General features: G+C 37.5%; 1 protein-coding gene across 1 annotated transcript in view; it reads left to right on the top strand.

Annotated features, from left to right (window-relative positions):
- LOC107557270 (neuron navigator 2-like) overlaps nt 1-18,001 on the top strand; it is a 137,122-nt gene that overhangs the window by 96,210 nt on the left and 22,911 nt on the right. Inside the window, exons 15-22 of the mRNA XM_016240635.1 lie at nt 711-840; nt 2,983-3,274; nt 4,506-5,211; nt 8,640-9,056; nt 10,045-10,110; nt 11,802-11,959; nt 12,215-12,394; nt 14,582-14,634. Coding sequence (XP_016096121.1) covers nt 711-840; nt 2,983-3,274; nt 4,506-5,211; nt 8,640-9,056; nt 10,045-10,110; nt 11,802-11,959; nt 12,215-12,394; nt 14,582-14,634 — 2,002 coding nt within the window. The remainder of the gene's footprint in view (nt 1-710; nt 841-2,982; nt 3,275-4,505; nt 5,212-8,639; nt 9,057-10,044; nt 10,111-11,801; nt 11,960-12,214; nt 12,395-14,581; nt 14,635-18,001) is intronic.

Below are 18,001 nucleotides of genomic sequence, written 5' to 3' on the forward strand. Positions count from 1 at the left end.
TATGATAGATAGTATGATAGATAGATAGATAGATAGATAGATAGTATGATATATAGATAGATAGATAGATAGTATGATATATAGATAGATAGATAGATAGTATGATATATAGATAGATAGATAGATAGATCTAGTCCTCTGTGACTGATAGGGGTTAAAGGTCACATGGGTCACTTGTACCGTTGTGTGGCTGGTGTGTTTGAGTTGGTGTGTGTGTTTGTTTGTGTTTTCTTTTGTTGCCATAGTACGGTCTGAATGATGGTGGCCACCCGGGAGTGAGAGGATGGTGTTAAACACAGTTATCAGTAACTCTGTTTAGCCACTATGACCCTGAACAGATTAAAAAATGTACAATAAGGCCCAATCCCAATTCTACCCCTTAGCCCTTCTCCTTTCCCCTCCGTTTCGCACGTTCACGTGAAGGGGTAGGGGTGTCTCGATTCTATTTTGATTGGAGGGGTAGGGGTAGGAGAAGGGCCAGATAGCCCTTCAAACAAAGATTTTTCAGGACCACACTTCAAATGAAGGGGTATGAATTATCTCGGCGTAAACCGGCTACAGCGGCAACATGGCTGCCCAAGTGAACAAAAAGACACATAAATGTAAGCATTTTTGGCATTAATATTAAAAGCTCTAATGAACAACAGAGGCTCAGATACTGTAGTGTCTAGTAAAGTTTTTTAAAATTCTTGTCTCTGTCTGTCTTTCAGTTGGGATGACAGTAGTTCAGTCAGCAGTGGGGTCAGTGATGCTATTGATACTGATGACATCAACACCGGCTCCTCTGTAAGCTCTTATGCCAACACCCCCGCCGCGTCCCGTAAGGCTTTGAACGGACAGGTATGACCCACGCACATTTGCACACACACACACACACACACACACACACACACACACACACACACACTGGGGGGCTAGTCCCCCCAATAATTATAAATCGTTAAACCCTTTTCTCAAATATCACCAATTCGAGAGAGAGAGATGAAAGTTGCGTGTATGCGCGTCTGTGCGTTTCTCTTTTTAGAGTGAGTTTACTTCAAAAACAAAGATTTTATCCTCTCGTTGCTGGAAATTATAATGTAGCGATTCAGTATTTAAACTGTTATTAATAAAAGTCGTGGGGCAGCGTTGACAAGTTTATTTTCTCCTGGATGTGTGAGCTGCACGATCTCCGATATATATATATCCACGCACATTTGCACACACACACACACACACACACACACACACACACACACACACACTGTTATGCATTCATTTATGAATGCTTTGATCCAATATCACATATCTGTGCATGCACCTTTGTGTAAAACGGAGGTCTCAAACTCAGTTCCTGGAGGGCCACAGCTCTGCAGAGTTTAGCTCCAACCAACTCCAGCTCACACCTCCATTCTGTCACAGATGGAGTTTTGGTTCCTTGCCGCTGTCGCCTCTGGCTTGCTTAGTTGGGGACACTTCATTTCCAGCGATTATCGTTGACTTGATTGCAAATGATTGCAAAGATACTATTTAAACTGAACTTAGCTGGATGATGACTTCAGTGAATTCAATGAACTGTCTTTAACTGAAAAGTTAGTGTTTACTATTGTCATTTTGCATTATTGACACAATATTTTCCTAATTAATGCTGTTCAGTTGCTTTGACACAATCTGTATTGTTAAAAGCGCTATATAAATAAAGGTGACTTGACTTGACTTGACACCTGCTTAGAAGTTTCTAGTAATCCTGAAGACCTTGATTACCTGGATCAGGTGCGTTTGATTAGGGTTGGAGCAAAACTGTGCAGAGCTGCGGCCCTCCAGGAATTGAGTTTGAGACCAGTGGTGTAAAACCTGAAATTTGGAGCTCATAAGCATCCAAACATACTAAACTTGTGTGAATTTCTGTTTGCACTTTATTCCAAAACTCCACTTTAGACATTCTACTAACTATAAGTAACTTTGCAACTACATGTCAATTAACTCTCATTAGAGCATTAGTAGACTGTTAGGTTAGGGTTTGGGTTAGTAGAATAACTTGGCATGTACTTGGAAAGTACTTACACCACATCTGTTTTCAACACTGACTTCTTGAGCACCAAATCAGCATATTAAAATGATTTCTCTGCATCACTTGTGCTACATCTCAAACACAAAGAGGTTGTGTTCTTCTGTGCTCTGTCTGTGCACATCTGTTTTCAACACTGATGATAATAATAATAAATGCTTCTTGAGCACCAAATCAGCATATTAAAATGATTTCTCTGCATCACTTGTGCTACATCTCAAACACAAAGAGGTTGTGTTCTTCTGTGCTCTGTCTGTCCAACCTCTTCCTTCCTTCTCGTGAAACCCAATTCTCTTTCTGTTTACTTGAACCCAACTCTCACATTCCCCTGCTTAAGACCCTCATTAAGTGCTAAATAGGTGCTGTTGATTGCATAGAAACTTATGTCAATATTTAAGCTCAAGCAATTGACATGCCACATCACAATAAAACATTGGAACAAATATGCGGTCTAAAACAAATAGGTTGACTCAAGCTTCACTTCTACATTCCTCTGAACTGTGATTTCTAATTATATTGATATGGTAAGTGTGGGTGGAAAAAACCCTACAAACTCTAAAACCACCAAATCTACTGCCATGTGCTGTTTGTTGTTTTATGGTAGATGTGTTACTTTTAAAATAGAATTAAACAGGTAATTATAAGTAAATATATTGATAACTAACAACTCAATTCTAAAATTTGGAGCCTAATTCCCTTAAAAATGTTGTCACCTTAATACCAATAAATACCATTAACGGTTTATCCATTTATCCATCTGTCGTATTTCTATATCACATCACTGTGGAAAATATCTGAATACTTGCTAATATTCATATAATAAATCTGTTCTAAAATTTGGTGCCTAATTCTTATAAATTAAGGAATATTTAAACTTTTTATTAATATTGATACATTCATAATGTTGATTTGAAAGTTTATATTGTTTTGCGTAGCCTCAGACAGATGCAGAGAAGCATTCAGCAACCGAACGCAACACTGCTTGGTCCAGTGATGAGGTCAAGATGAAGTCAGACGGGGGTTTGGAAGCAGGTCTGAAGTGGCGGCGGAACCCTTCAGATGTTTCGGAGGAGTCAGATAAGTGCAGCTCTGGACGGAAAACCGCACCCATCACTCAGACGGGCTCCTGGAGGAGGGGCATGAGCGCGCAGGTGGGCGTGACCGCGCCGCGGACGAAGAGTACAACTGCAACCACAGGAACCGGCATGATAAAGACACAAGGAACGGGTAGGTGTTCTCTTTCCAAAAGTGTTTTGAAAATATTTTCTCTGCTGCTGGTCAGTGATGTTTGTCTTTAGGCTTGAAATTCAAATGAAAATTTGATTTACGGCTGCACGATTAATCGAATGAGATTGAATCAATTTACGTGCTGCGTGTTTCAGCGTGAATCATGGCACTGTGCTCTATTACACACAAGCAGCTCATGGTCCAGAGTTTTCAGCGTCTCAAGGTGCAACTTTTTTGAGCAATGTTGCTTGGGCACTTTTCCACTGAGAATGGGCAACAAATTTCTATCTGGATACTTTAAATCAATTTTGGGCTCTGTGTCTCACCTCGTTGCCCGTTGATGGCAACATTGCTCAAAAGGTTGCCCCGTGTATCACCTTTAGAGTAGCTCAGTTCACAGTAAATGCTGCTCCACATGAACTATATCCCCTCATTTGTTCGAGTTTGAGTCACTTATAATATGCAGTTGGGAGCACTGCAAGTACCAACCATCTTCCCAAACTTGTAATGGAAATCACTTATAAACCAACTGTTTTCAACTCATTGTCAACTCAAAATAAAAGCTTGATGGTTAAGTGTTTGAAAATGGAAAAAGTACTGTAAATATTAGCTTTTTAATTTTACAGATTATTTTCTTAAATATTTATTTAAATACTTATTTACAATAGTAAATTTTTGCATTTGTTTGTTATTATTATTGATTTATTTTTAATATTATTATTAAGCAACCACAGCTAGATATTTTTTTTTCATTTTAGTAAAAAATTTTTTATTTTTAATCACAATTTTTATCAGTTGTACTGTAAAATACATAATCTAATTTTTTTTCTTAAATAACTGCTTAAACTAAATAAGCTGCAGTGAAGCTGCAGTGAAATATTACAAGTTATAATTCTTATTTTGTTTAATAATTTTATTTAGTAGTAGTAATAATAATAATTAAATTATTATTATTATTATTATTATTTTATTATTGTTATTATTGTTATTATTAATATTATTATATAGTCATATTGGTATACAATAAAAAAAAAGACCAGTTTGAGCAACCCTACAAACAAACACAGCAAACCTGGAGCTTTTTTTATTATTATTTGCATTTTAAATCAGAAAAATTGCATTTTCGATTTCCCCCCCAAGTCACATTGACCTCCTACACACAGCGTTGACTTTATCTGCAAGTTTTATGCATTATCAACTCGCCCAGCTGTAACATTCTTTTGTCCGATAGGTAAAACAGATGACGCCAAGGTCTCCGAAAAAGGCCGCATGTCTCCCAGTTCCAACATCGTCCAGCATTCCTCCTCCGATGCCGGTCGAAGCAGCGGAGACGAAGCCAAGAAAACGCCCGCAGGCCGAGTCCCCACAAGCACATTCGGTTTCAAGAAGCCTAACGGCGCCCACGGCCCGGCCACTGTGGTAACCACCTCCAGCATCACTCTGGTGACAGCGAGCGGTGCCACCATTACCAGTGGCTCTGCCACCCTGGGCAAGATTCCCAAATCCTCTGCCCTTCTGGTCGGTGGGAGAGCATCATTAAAAGGGGCTGTGGATGGTTTATTGCCCCCTCAAGAAGATGGCTACCTGTCCCCCAGTGCTCGTTCAACGCTGCAGTACCGAAGTCTACCGCGACCCTCTCGTTCTGGAGCCACGTCCCGTAACGGAAACCGATCGTCCACAAGCAGCATCGAGTCAAGCTTGAGCTCCCGGACGCCCGTCCTTACTGCCGTCACGACTAGCAAACCGAGAGATTCTGGCACTAAAATCAACGGGCACGCAATCCAAGCCAATCAGACGGACAAAGAGAAGGGCGTGGCCTCAGAGATGGACAACCTGAGAACCAATCCGATCGTTTCGGGAGGAGGGGCAGCAACTATCCCACAGACAGCGAGACAGGGAAACAAGTATAGTGAGGTCTCGTCTCCAACATTAAGAAGGTACGGAAAGGAGCAGGGGCAACGTACCACACACAGAATTTCACCCTCATAAATCAGAGTTTCCATTGACGCTTCCTCAATTAATGGCCCCATTCATCTTCTCTGGCCCCTCTTACATAGCCAAACATGTGAAAGAAGGAATGAGTTTTTGTAACCTCCTGCAGCTCCATGATTAGGGTCTTTCTGAAGCTGTTTACATAACCTGCTTTATGACAGTCATGGATCATGACTCTCCAGGGTGGCTCGCGTTTCCCTCTGCGCTGCTCGTGTTATTGATGAGCAAAGTGCTTTTAATCTTTTTCAACTGTTTTTAAGGATAGAACAGTGTTTTTCTTTTTAGCTTCGGGGTTAAAAGAGACATAAGCCAAGTTTCCATCCAATTTTTGCGATGCTTTGTTATCAACAAAGAGAATATGCATAAAAAAATGTTGTGAAATTTGCTGTCCCCAGCCTGTTTCCATCCAACTTGCTTTTTACCGATAAAATGGTGTGCGTGATGATGAATATAATTTGGTGTCATCCCTAAAAAAACGAATTGTCGCATAAGTTTTGGTGTATCGCAAAAAAATTGCCCTTGAGCTGTTTCCACACATAATTTCACCTGTTGCGCAAATTACATAGGCTAGTAGCCTGTTCTTCATCCATTTGAAACTAAACTTTATTATATAGGGTATTTAAATGTATAGGCTTACATAAAATTATTTTTATTAACAAGTGTCATGAGTTTTTTTTTGTTGTGCTTAGTTAGGCCTATAGACTATTTAGATACTTGAGCACCAAGCAATATTCATAAACAGGTGCAGTTGTTTTTTTATTTTCTTCAGACTTTACGTTTTTCTTACTTTTATTAGACTGTATTGGAAATAGGAATGTTCATTTCGGTTATTTTATTTCTCTTAACCGACAACCGACGGTCGTTAAGCCATTATTAACTGTTAACCGACAAGATTGTTAAATTACAACGTGGCTGTGATCCATTAAAAATACCTAAATTTGTTTTCCGGTGATTAATTTTATACACACAAAAAGCAGCATAAACAACAGAACGTGAGGATTCCCTTGTTCACATCACGCACCTGCAGTGCTTCTGCGAAGGAGAAAAACATCATAAAGCTATAAAATAAATAAATAGGCTTATATGCAAAATATTGTCAAAATAATTAATAAATTAAAAAAAGGAAAGAGAAACAAAAAAAGTGCAACAAGTAGCAGCCTATATGCAGAATTTGTTTCATTTTTGTGATGCGTTCTTGAGAAAGCGGCATCCTGTTTGTTTCCTTTATTTTACTTTATTTTATTGTGAATGTAAATAAAATAAATATTTAAAATAGTTATTTATAAATAGTTTAATACATTTTAACTTGCAACGTAAAGGAACACCAAATTAAGATATGTATGTTTGAAAGGTAACTCGTCTTTTTCTTACCATATGTAAAATAATTTTAGATACAATTTAATAATATGAATAGGCCTATGATTTAATGCACTTTTGAACTACAGAGAAACGGTGCTTTAACATGAGCAACACCACGAACACAGACGCTGTGTATAGGCTAATTCTGTCATGTGACACCACATTTATTTGCGTTAAAGCCCCTTTTCTCGACAAAAAGTGTTTCCAAACAAATGTTTGCGACATTCGAACTATCGATATAGACTTTATGCGCTAAAGTTAAACGGAAAAAGATTGTGTCGACACATGAGACATTTTATCGATAAATTGCATTTCCATTAGCTATATCGGTAAAAATGTTGAAGCGCAAAAAATCCTTGGATGGAAACCTGGCTATTGATAATAAGAAGAAATGCTTTTCAATTACAAATTACAAAGCATATTACAATTATTTGAGGACTCGAGTAATGGCTGCTAAAAATTCAACCTTATCACAGAAATAAATTACATTTCAAACTATAATAAAATTGAAAATGCTTATTTTAAACTGAAAAAAATATTTTGCAATGCTATTTATTTATTTTAGCTTTATTTTTATTGAATTTTTTAATAGAAATTTTAGTACTACAACTTAAATGAAAATTTTGCATAGATGCCAAAGCAACATTTCACATTTTTGTTAAAGATTTTAAGTTCAGATTTTTCATATAATATTTATATTTTATTTTGTTTCAGCTTTATTCCAAACACCGAAAAAATACTGTTTTACTGTATGTTTGATCAAATTGGTGAGCATAAGAGACTTAAGTCTTACCAACTCCACATTTTTTAACAGTAGTGTATATTAGGGGTGCAACGGTTCAACTTACTCACGGTTCGGTTTGTATCACGGTTTTAGAATCACGGCTTCGGTACGGTTCGGTATGTGCTATGTTTAGGGAAAAAACTATATTGTCAAATATAAATAAAGAAAATATAAACAAATAATCTAACTACAAGTAACAGCACAAATAAATAAACAGTGAAAAAACCTAAAACTTTTAAAAAATTATAGGTAGGTCTAACATAGTTTTTAGGTACAGAAATTGAATAAATCAAATGTAAAATAACATTGCATATTTGACTGTATAAATTAAAGATTAATCCTTATTAAAATTACAAAAGTTATTCAGTCAAGAGCAGTGAGAGATTTCCGTGTTGTTGCTGTTTGATTAACATGAGGAAAGTGCTGTCACTTTAAGAGAACGCACTGATCCAGTGCACTGATACTGTTCGTTCAGCTGACTATGTCTGCTAGGATACTCACCAAGACGGGCATTTTGACATAATTTTTGTGTGAATTTGTCCATTCAAACACAATACTTCACAGAGAGCTTAATATTTGCGCGCCTTCTGAGACGCGGGTTCACCTGCTTCGGATGAGCGACCACACAGATCGTCTCACTGCGCGCGCAAGTTCACATCTTCTGGCTCTTTAATATTTAAACTGGCAAGGCTTAAATGAGTTTAGTTTAAATACAGATAGCAACGTGTGATGTTCTGGTCTCACCTGCGCTATCAACAGTTATTCCAGCATAAAGCACTCGCATTGATTAAAGAGTGACTGGTTTGTCCAGGTATTGTTTTTTTCTCTCTCTCATCGCTCTTGTTGTAATGTATTGGGAAGCCAGAATTTGTATCCATCAACAGAAACATGCATTAGCCAAACTCTAATAAACCATATTATAGATGCATTGTCAGATTTAAGTTGAACCGCGGTCCTAGTGTATGCCGAACCGTGTGTGGAGAACGGTACGGTTTGATTTTTTTACCGAGAACGTTGCACCCCTAGTGTATATGTAGTAAACTAGTTAGTCTTAGTGTAAACTAAAATGCCTTTCCAATTTACTTCCATGTCTCTTTCAGAAATGAAAGAATCTGGATATTATGTTTACTCTTATACCGATACATGATTTCTCATTCACTGTTTTGCTCTTATTATCTGATTTACTAAGTGTTTGGTTTTATTCTCTGTTTCTCTTTCTTCATCTCTCAGACTTTTTGGTGGTAAGGCTGCTAAACAGGCCCCGGTTACCTCTGCAGAGAGCATGAAAAACTCCGTCGTCATCTCCAACCCCCACGCTACCCTTGGGCACACCCAGTCCTTCGGTGGGCCCTTGGACTCCCCCAACACAATACCAGGCAGCGGCGGCAGCAGTCCCCTGTACGGGGGCCGCGGCGCCAGCATAGGGGGCAGCGAACAAGCTTCGAGCCCTGGTTCGGTGTACTCAACGTGCACTGGGACCTGGGGCACCACCATCAGCAGCTCTTCGGCTCTCGGCTACCCCTCCGTCAGCAGCATGCACACCAGCAGCGAGTCTATCGACATGTCAGTGGGCAGCGGGCATCACCGCGACGATGTCCACCCGTTACTGATGCGGACGGGTAGTGCCAAGACAGGCATGTCAGAGAGGTGAGTGTGGGAGAGACTAGAAAGAAACTTTAATGGAGTCTTTGTACTTTTTTTATCTGTGAGACTGGTCTGGGTTAACACTGAAATAGTGTGTATTATAATTCAGAAATTGGAGGGCTAATCTGAATTGGATTTTGAATCTGAATTAGAATCAGTTCTTGATTCTGAAAAGTAACTTTTGCACTGCAAGGTTTAAGGGGGTAACCACATTTAAATGGGGAAATAAATCTCCTATATGATTTTTTTCCCTGTGTGTACAGAATCCAGGAGCAAAGAGACATGACATTTGCAGTGTGTATGTGGTCTATGAGAATCAGAATTCTGAATCTGAAAAAAAAAATTCTTATCCATTAAATTCAGTTAGGTTGTTAAATCAGGAAACTGATTGCTTTTCAGTATTATTTTTATACTATTATAGTATTCATTACATTTTTAATTGGCTTATATATATATGTGTGTGTGTGTGTGTGTGTGTGTGTGTGTGTGTGTGTGTGTGTGTGTATTTCTTTTATAATACTATAAATATATACTATAAATAAATAATACTATAAATATTTATAACTATTCGTTAATAGTTTTTGTTTACCATAACGATTCTGTTTTATTTATATTTTATTTATACTAAGTAATTTGATGCTTGCTCATGTAATTTTATGAATTATCATTTATAGTTATAATTTTAAGTTTTAGTTTAGTTTAGTTTTTTTTTCTTTATCTTTTTTTTTCTTTATTCTTAAAAATAAATGTTTAATTTGTTGGTATAAAACCCAGTTGATGGATAAACTTTATATTGATAGGCAAACTTTAGGTTTACAATTTAAAACTGAATATGTGTCGTTCTATCACAGTGCTCAGCATAATAACACACTTTATCAAGTTGACTGCAGTGTGGAAGCCTCTTGGGGTGCCTGTAATTCTGTATTCATCTATTCTCCAATGCTCTATGTTTGTCTATCAACCCTCTCCTCTCCCCTCTACTTTCCCCAAGTCCCCTGTCCTCTCCCTCTGCAAGTCCTAAATTCAGCCGTAACACGTTGCCCCGGAAGCAAGACAGGTAAAATGTCCGATAGCTTTTGAGTCCGCTTATGCTGTTTTTTAATAATGACATGGCTTTGTGTCTTTGTGTTTGCGTAATTTTAAAGTTTTAAAGACCCCATGCAATCAAATGTAAATTAGGTTTTGTGGCTCTTAGTCCATGTCTCATTTAAATGCTAGTGAACTCCAAAATTTTTATTTATTTAATTATCTACTGGACAAATGGACCAAAAATAAGTTTTTGATAGAAGTGTCTGGTGAGGTTTTGCAGGGCTGTGGCGTAAACTTAAGGCTACTGGCTATTTAAAAAGGGACTTCCTGTTTCAATAGGAAATATGCCAACACATGAACATGATGTAGAACTATGATTGTCAAACCATTTCATGGGGGCTTTAATTACACCTTTGTTAGCACTTGTTACTCTCGCGACACCTAGTGGTAAAATTCATAACTTTCCTCAATCAAACCCAGAGCATTGATTACACAGATGGTTTATTTGCTTTATGATTAATGTGCATAGATCAAGAACAGCTTTTGTTTGGACTCTTAGGAGTTCTCAAAGGACAGATCAAAGGATAATCACCTTTAATAGTTCAATTATAATTGAATTAAACCTTATTATCTGTCTGGAGTGGACCAACCCCTCATGATTGAGTAAGCTCTACATGTTCCTCTCCTCCCTCGCTGTTTTCATTTCATCCGTTTCTCAGTGATTCCTGCAGGGATAGAGACTCAAGTACAGGTGCATTGTGGGAATATGCAGATCCTGCTCACTGTGCTTATTATACTGGCACTCATGTTCTCCTTTCTGTTCTGTTCTCTCTCTTGCACATGCTTCTATGTTTTAATATGCAGTGTGGTTACAGTTTTATTTTTGAGCACTGTTTTCTGTTGCAGTTTCGGTGTGAGCGCATGGCACTTGTCACTTTTTGTAGAGTTTTTTCATGGAGTTTATTTATGGAGTACTATATGTAAATTAGCAGTTTTTTTGGGAAATTTATGTTTTTTCTTCCCACAGTTTTATTACTTTTTCTGTCTGCAGTGTGTGAGCAAATCAAAATTTTAGCCCAACTTTTATTTGTAATTCCATTTACAAGCTATTGATGATTTCCAAATAATTCTTCACATTATGAACATTAATATTTTATTTATTTATAAGTTTTTTTTAATGCAAAGTATATATTACACATTAATGTTAATAATAGATGTTCTAAAATGTAAAACATAAATATATTTTCATATATACTACCGTTCAAAAGTTGGTGAGTGAAAAAAACATTTTCAGCATCATTACTCCAGTCTTCAGTCTCGCATCATCCTTCAGAAATCATTCTAATATGCTGATTTGCTTAATATATTTGTGGAAACCATTATACATTTTTAAGGACTCGTAGATTAATAATCATTCATAACAATTAACAGAAAGTTGAAAAGAACAGCATTTATTCTAAATCTAATTTTTTGTAACATTCTAAATGTTTTAGTGTCTTTCGGTCAATTTAATGTTGCTGAATGTAAGTATTAATTTCTTTGAAATAAACTTTTGAACAGTAGTGTAAATATACAATTTTTTAAATAAAATATTAGAAATTAGAACTTATAAAATGACTTTACACGTACTAAAATGACGTTGATTGGTCAGGTTTCAGATCACAGTGTTTGTAACAGTGACAGTAGAATGAATCTGATTGGATGGTCCTCTTGTTGCAGGTACGCCCCTTCAACACAGCTGCGTCAAGAAGAGGCGCGTGATTGGCTGCGCTCACATTCGGCCGGTGGATTGCAGGACTCAACCAGTAACTCTCCCTTCTCCACCGGCTCCAGCTTGACGTCACCATCCGGAACGCGGTTTAACTTTGCTCAACTTGGTAAAATGCATATATTGTGAATATACAATATTGGATATAACATTTTCATAACGATTATTCAAGTATTCTTTTCTGAAATGCATTGTGTATTATTTGTAGGCTTGACTTAAGTGTGCACTTTGCTTTAAATAATTTTTTTTTTTTAATTTTCCAACATGGTTTGTCTGAAATTATATTACATGCAGCAGACCATACTAGAAATGAATATGTCATTTTGACTATTATTATTTGTCTTGTCTTGATTGTGCTATACAGGAAGCCCCACCACGGGTGCTCAGATTAATCTAGCCAGCCTGCGCAACAACAGCCTGACCAATCAGGACAACCCGCTGGACAGCCATGGTGATTCCCGTCTGCGCAACTCCTGCATGTCTCTGGATGAGAAGACCCGCACCATGAGCCGGTCGGGATCCTTCAGGGACGGGTTCGAGGAAGGTGAGATAAATAATTGCAAGAGACAGTAGATTAATTTATGCTCTTCTATACTTTAGAAATGTTACATTAGATTAGTACATTACATTAGTCTGTCACAACTTAAATGATTTTTGCATTACCGTATCTATGAATGATACATGCAATGATTTATAATTTGACCAAAATAAGGTATCTTAGAAGGCATAATAATGTTGTTGTCTACATTTTGGAAGAGTCTACATGTCAGGAGCACCTGTATTATATTTAAAAATGTTGTCTTGGTAGGCAGCTTACTCGTTGTTTAAAGACAAAAGAAGATTTTTTAAGAAGAAGGTACATTTCTGCAACAGCTTGTCAGCTTGAGCTCCATGCTGAAATACAACGCACAGACAGCTGAATCCAGCATAAGCCCATCTGTCTATCCTCAGTCTATTCACCCATTAGACTAAATCAACAGTGTCTGTTCTCCTCTCTTTCACTGACACACATGAAATCTTTTTGAATAATCATTGTGTACTTAAAGCTTTATGTTACATTTTAAGTCATTCCAATTTTCCACTCAGCCCGGACCACCTGTTCATGCATTTACCTGGTATGAGTCTCTTCCTTAAGAACGGAAAGTTGTTTGCCAAAGACAGTTAAGCCATAAACTGACTCCTGCAGAAAGATTTGAAAATGACACTCGCGGCACAGTAACCCAATATTACCCAACTGGGCCTTTTGTGACATCTGAAACCAAATACAGGTTAAAAGCCATGTACGTTCTCTTAAGAATAAAAAAAATATGATACAGTATGTGTGCCACGGACAGGGGACTGAACTCTGTGACTCTGAAACATGAGTGCTGTTAAAGTCCCAGAGGGATTGTGGGAACAGGTTTGAGAGAGGACTTGATCCACACACAGGAAGTAAAGAAGATACATTTCATATCCTCAGCCTCAGGCAAAAGTTGATCTATCTATCTATCTATCTATCTATCTATCTATCTATCTATCTATCTATCTATCTATCTATCTATCTATCTATCTATCTATCTATCTATCTATCTATCTATCTATCTATCTATCTATCTGTCTTCTATCTGTCTGTCTATCGGTCTGTCTGTCTGTCTGTTTGTCTGTCTCTCTGTCTGTCTATCTATCTGTCTGTCTATCTATCTCTCTGTCTGTCTCTCTGTCTGTCTATCTATCTGTCTATCTATCTGTCTGTCTATCTATCTCTCTGTCTGTCTCTCTGTCTGTCTTTGAAATATCTTGGAGTACCACAAATACCATGGTAAATGAAAAGAAAATGCTTTATTGGCCTGGTATGATTACATAGAATTAAATTATGCTTACATTTGAATTAAATGGTAATCATTCAGTACCATAATGTATCTCAAAGCACGGTGTATCCTGATACCATGTTTTTTTTTTTTTGTGCGTAGGGCCATGCCTTTCCAAAACAACCATAACAGACTCACGTACAGTAGGTAATAAGCTGTGAGATACGTAATTAATTTCTTTCCCTAAACCATCCATCCCGTCTTTCTCTCTTCCTCTCTCTCTCAAACACACATTACTCTCTGTTTTGGTTTTCTGGGTGGTCCTCAGCGGAGTTTATAAGCGTCGCTGCTCTTTCATTCTCGCATCTAAACCCCGCCCACATCACACCCCCAGCCAGCCGCTTGCCGTTTCCTCAGGGCTGATAGGGCATCATGAGGAAGTGCCAGGGACCCGTGGGTGGACTGTGGTTGGGCTGCTGTCTGTGGTTTGTTTGGGAAATGATTTTCACACCCTGAAATGAAAGTCACACCCTGAGCTCACAGTCACGATCAGCATTACTGTCTGTTACTGATGTTGTCATTACCTCTGATGAGTCACATCTTGTCGGGGCAGGTGAAAGTTTAATTAGAGGTTTTAGTTGTTAGACACAGTGTGTGGGTTGTTGCTATTGTCTGTGTTTGTTTGTCTGTGTAGGTTAGCCGGGGGTTAACGTTGCATTTAGGTGTTTTAAAAAGTGAGCATTCATAAACTGTGCTGGATGTAAACTATTCTGTGTACTTTAAAATCTACTACTTCCATTAAGTAGTAATTTTAGCGTTAAAATACACTGACTTTATCTGATGTGCTTACTTTTGATATAGGTTTTTTATTATGTTCCCTAGCAACAGTCTGTCACATCCCAAAATTTCTTAATTACTATACTTTTATGTTCTTCTCCCTTTAGTTCATGGATCATCCCTCTCACTGGTGTCCAGCACCTCTTCTGTCTATTCAACGGTGAGTTTTTTGTGTGTGTGTGTGTTTTAAATTTTTATTTTTACTTTCTAACTTACTTTGTTTCGTACAAACTCTTCCATAATAAACATAAACATTTATTAAAAATCCAAATCATATAATCGGAACACCAAATTGTTGTACAGTTAACATGGGATAGATAGATAGATAGATAGATTTCAGTGATTAGGTTTCAGCCAGTGATTATATAGGAAAATTGATAAATTGGAATGTGCCACACCTCCACACCTGCGGCTCTACTTACCTGCAGAGTGTAAACTATTCTGTGTACTTTAAAATCGACTACTTCCATTAAGTAGTAATTTTAGCGTTAAAATACACTGACTTTATCTGATGTGCTTACTTTTGATATAGGTTTTTTATTATGTTCCCTAGCAACAGTCTGTCACATCCCAAAATTTCTTAATTACTATACTTTTATGTTATTCTCCCTTTAGTTCATGGATCATCCCTCTCACTGGTGTCCAGCACCTCTTCTGTCTATTCAACGGTGAGTTTTTTGTGTGTGTGTGTGTTTTAAATTTTTATTTTTACTTTCTAACTTACTTTGTTTCGTACAAACTCTTCCATAATAAACAAACATTTATTAAAAATCCAAATCATATAATCGGAACACCAAATTGTTGTACAGTTAACATGGGATAGATAGATAGATAGATTTCAGTGATTAGGTTTCAGCCAGTGATTATATAGGAAAATTGATAAATTGGAATGTGCCACACCTCCAGATGGGCGGCTCTACTTACCTGCAGAGGTGTTTTAACAACAGTCTCACTCTGGCACACGTGCAGTGAGTCTTCAGTTCAAATGAGGTTGACTTCAGGAAGAGAGGAGGTAGTTGGTTACATACTTAGGTAGTAGAGATTTGTTTAGAAAGGATCAGATTTACTGAAGTATAAAGAGTGGAAAATCATGATGATGGCGACTCTTTCTATGGGGAGAGCTGTGACTTCTTGGGGATACACGGTAGGAATCTTCGTTTTTAGATTGCTCCTATTCTATATTTATATATTTATGTGACATATTATTACAATTCATTCATTCTTAGTTATGTACCAGTAAATCAAATCTGTAGTGACTTGAAAAGTGTATCTTGTTGGACTTAACTAAGCAGAGAATTGACTCTACAGTCTGTCTGAAGTTATTTGTCTGAAGTTGGAGGCTGTAAAGTGGGTTTGTTTGTGTATGTGGGAAACAGCTGTCATGCAGAAACATAAGGTCTCTTAGACACAAACATGAAATACTCTGTGGTGCTTTTAAAAGTACAGGTTCATTCTGTACAACAGAGTACTGAACGTTCATCAAAAGCCAGATATAATAGCATGGTAATCTTTGGTCTCAGAGACAACAAAAGCTCAGAGATTTCAAACAAAGCTCTGAGCTTTTGTTGTCTCTGAGACCAAAGATTACCATGCTATTATATCTGGCTTTTGATGAACGTTCAGTACTCTGTTGTACAGAATGAACCTGTACTTTTAAAAGCACCACAGAGTATTTCATGTTTGTGTCTAAGAGACCTTATGTTTCTGCATGACAGCTGTTTCCCACATACACAAACAAACCCACTTTACAGCCTCCAACTTCAGACAAATAACTTCAGACAGACTGTAGAGTCAATTCTCTGCTTAGTTAAGTCCAACAAGATACACTTTTCAAGTCACTACAGATTTGATTTACTGGTACATAACTAAGAATGAATGAATTGTAATAATATGTCACATAAATATATAAATATAGAATAGGAGCAATCTAAAAACGAAGATTCCTACCGTGTATCCCCAAGAAGTCACAGCTCTCCCCATAGAAAGAGTCGCCATCATCATGATTTTCCACTCTTTATACTTCAGTAAATCTGATCCTTTCTAAACAAATCTCTACTACCTAAGTATGTAACCAACTACCTCCTCTCTTCCTGAAGTCAACCTCATTTGAACTGAAGACTCACTGCACGTGTGCCAGAGTGAGACTGTTGTTAAAACACCTCTGCAGGTAAGTAGAGCCGCCCATCTGGAGGTGTGGCACATTCCAATTTATCAATTTTCCTATATAATCACTGGCTGAAACCTAATCACTGAAATCTATCTATCTATCTATCTATCCCATGTTAACTGTACAACAATTTGGTGTTCCGATTATATGATTTGGATTTTTAATAAATGTTTGTTTATTATGGAAGAGTTTGTACGAAACAAAGTAAGTTAGAAAGTAAAAATAAAAATTTAAAACACACACACACACAAAAAACTCACCGTTGAATAGACAGAAGAGGTGCTGGACACCAGTGAGAGGGATGATCCATGAACTAAAGGGAGAAGAACATAAAAGTATAGTAATTAAGAAATTTTGGGATGTGACAGACTGTTGCTAGGGAACATAATAAAAAACCTATATCAAAAGTAAGCACATCAGATAAAGTCAGTGTATTTTAACGCTAAAATTACTACTTAATGGAAGTAGTAGATTTTAAAGTACACAGAATAGTTTACATCCAGCACAGTTTATGAATGCTCACTTTTTAAAACACCTAAATGCAACGTTAACCCCCGGCTAACCTACACAGACAAACAAACACAGACAATAGCAACAACCCACACACTGTGTCTAACAACTAAAACCTCTAATTAAACTTTCACCTGCCCCGACAAGATGTGACTCATCAGAGGTAATGACAACATCAGTAACAGACAGTAATGCTGATCGTGACTGTGAGCTCAGGGTGTGACTTTCATTTCAGGGTGTGAAAATCATTTCCCAAACAAACCACAGACAGCAGCCCAACCACAGTCCACCCACGGGTCCCTGGCACTTCCTCATGATGCCCTATCAGCCCTGAGGAAACGGCAAGCGGCTGGCTGGGGGTGTGATGTGGGCGGGGTTTAGATGCGAGAATGAAAGAGCAGCGACGCTTATAAACTCCGCTGAGGACCACCCAGAAAACCAAAACAGAGAGTAATGTGTGTTTGAGAGAGAGAGGAAGAGAGAAAGACGGGATGGATGGTTTAGGGAAAGAAATTAATTACGTATCTCACAGCTTATTACCTACTGTACGTGAGTCTGTTATGGTTGTTTTGGAAAGGCATGGCCCTACGCACAAAAAAAAAAAAAACATGGTATCAGGATACACCGTGCTTTGAGATACATTATGGTACTGAATGATTACCATTTAATTCAAATGTAAGCATAATTTAATTCTATGTAATCATACCAGGCCAATAAAGCATTTTCTTTTCATTTACCATGGTATTTGTGGTACTCCAAGATATTTCAAAGACAGACAGAGAGACAGACAGAGAGATAGATAGACAGACAGATAGATAGACAGATAGATAGACAGACAGAGAGACAGACA

This window comes from Sinocyclocheilus grahami, unplaced genomic scaffold, assembly GCF_001515645.1.
Source record: "Sinocyclocheilus grahami isolate Dianchi unplaced genomic scaffold, SAMN03320097.WGS_v1.1 scaffold596.1, whole genome shotgun sequence".
NCBI lineage: Eukaryota > Metazoa > Chordata > Actinopteri > Cypriniformes > Cyprinidae > Sinocyclocheilus > Sinocyclocheilus grahami.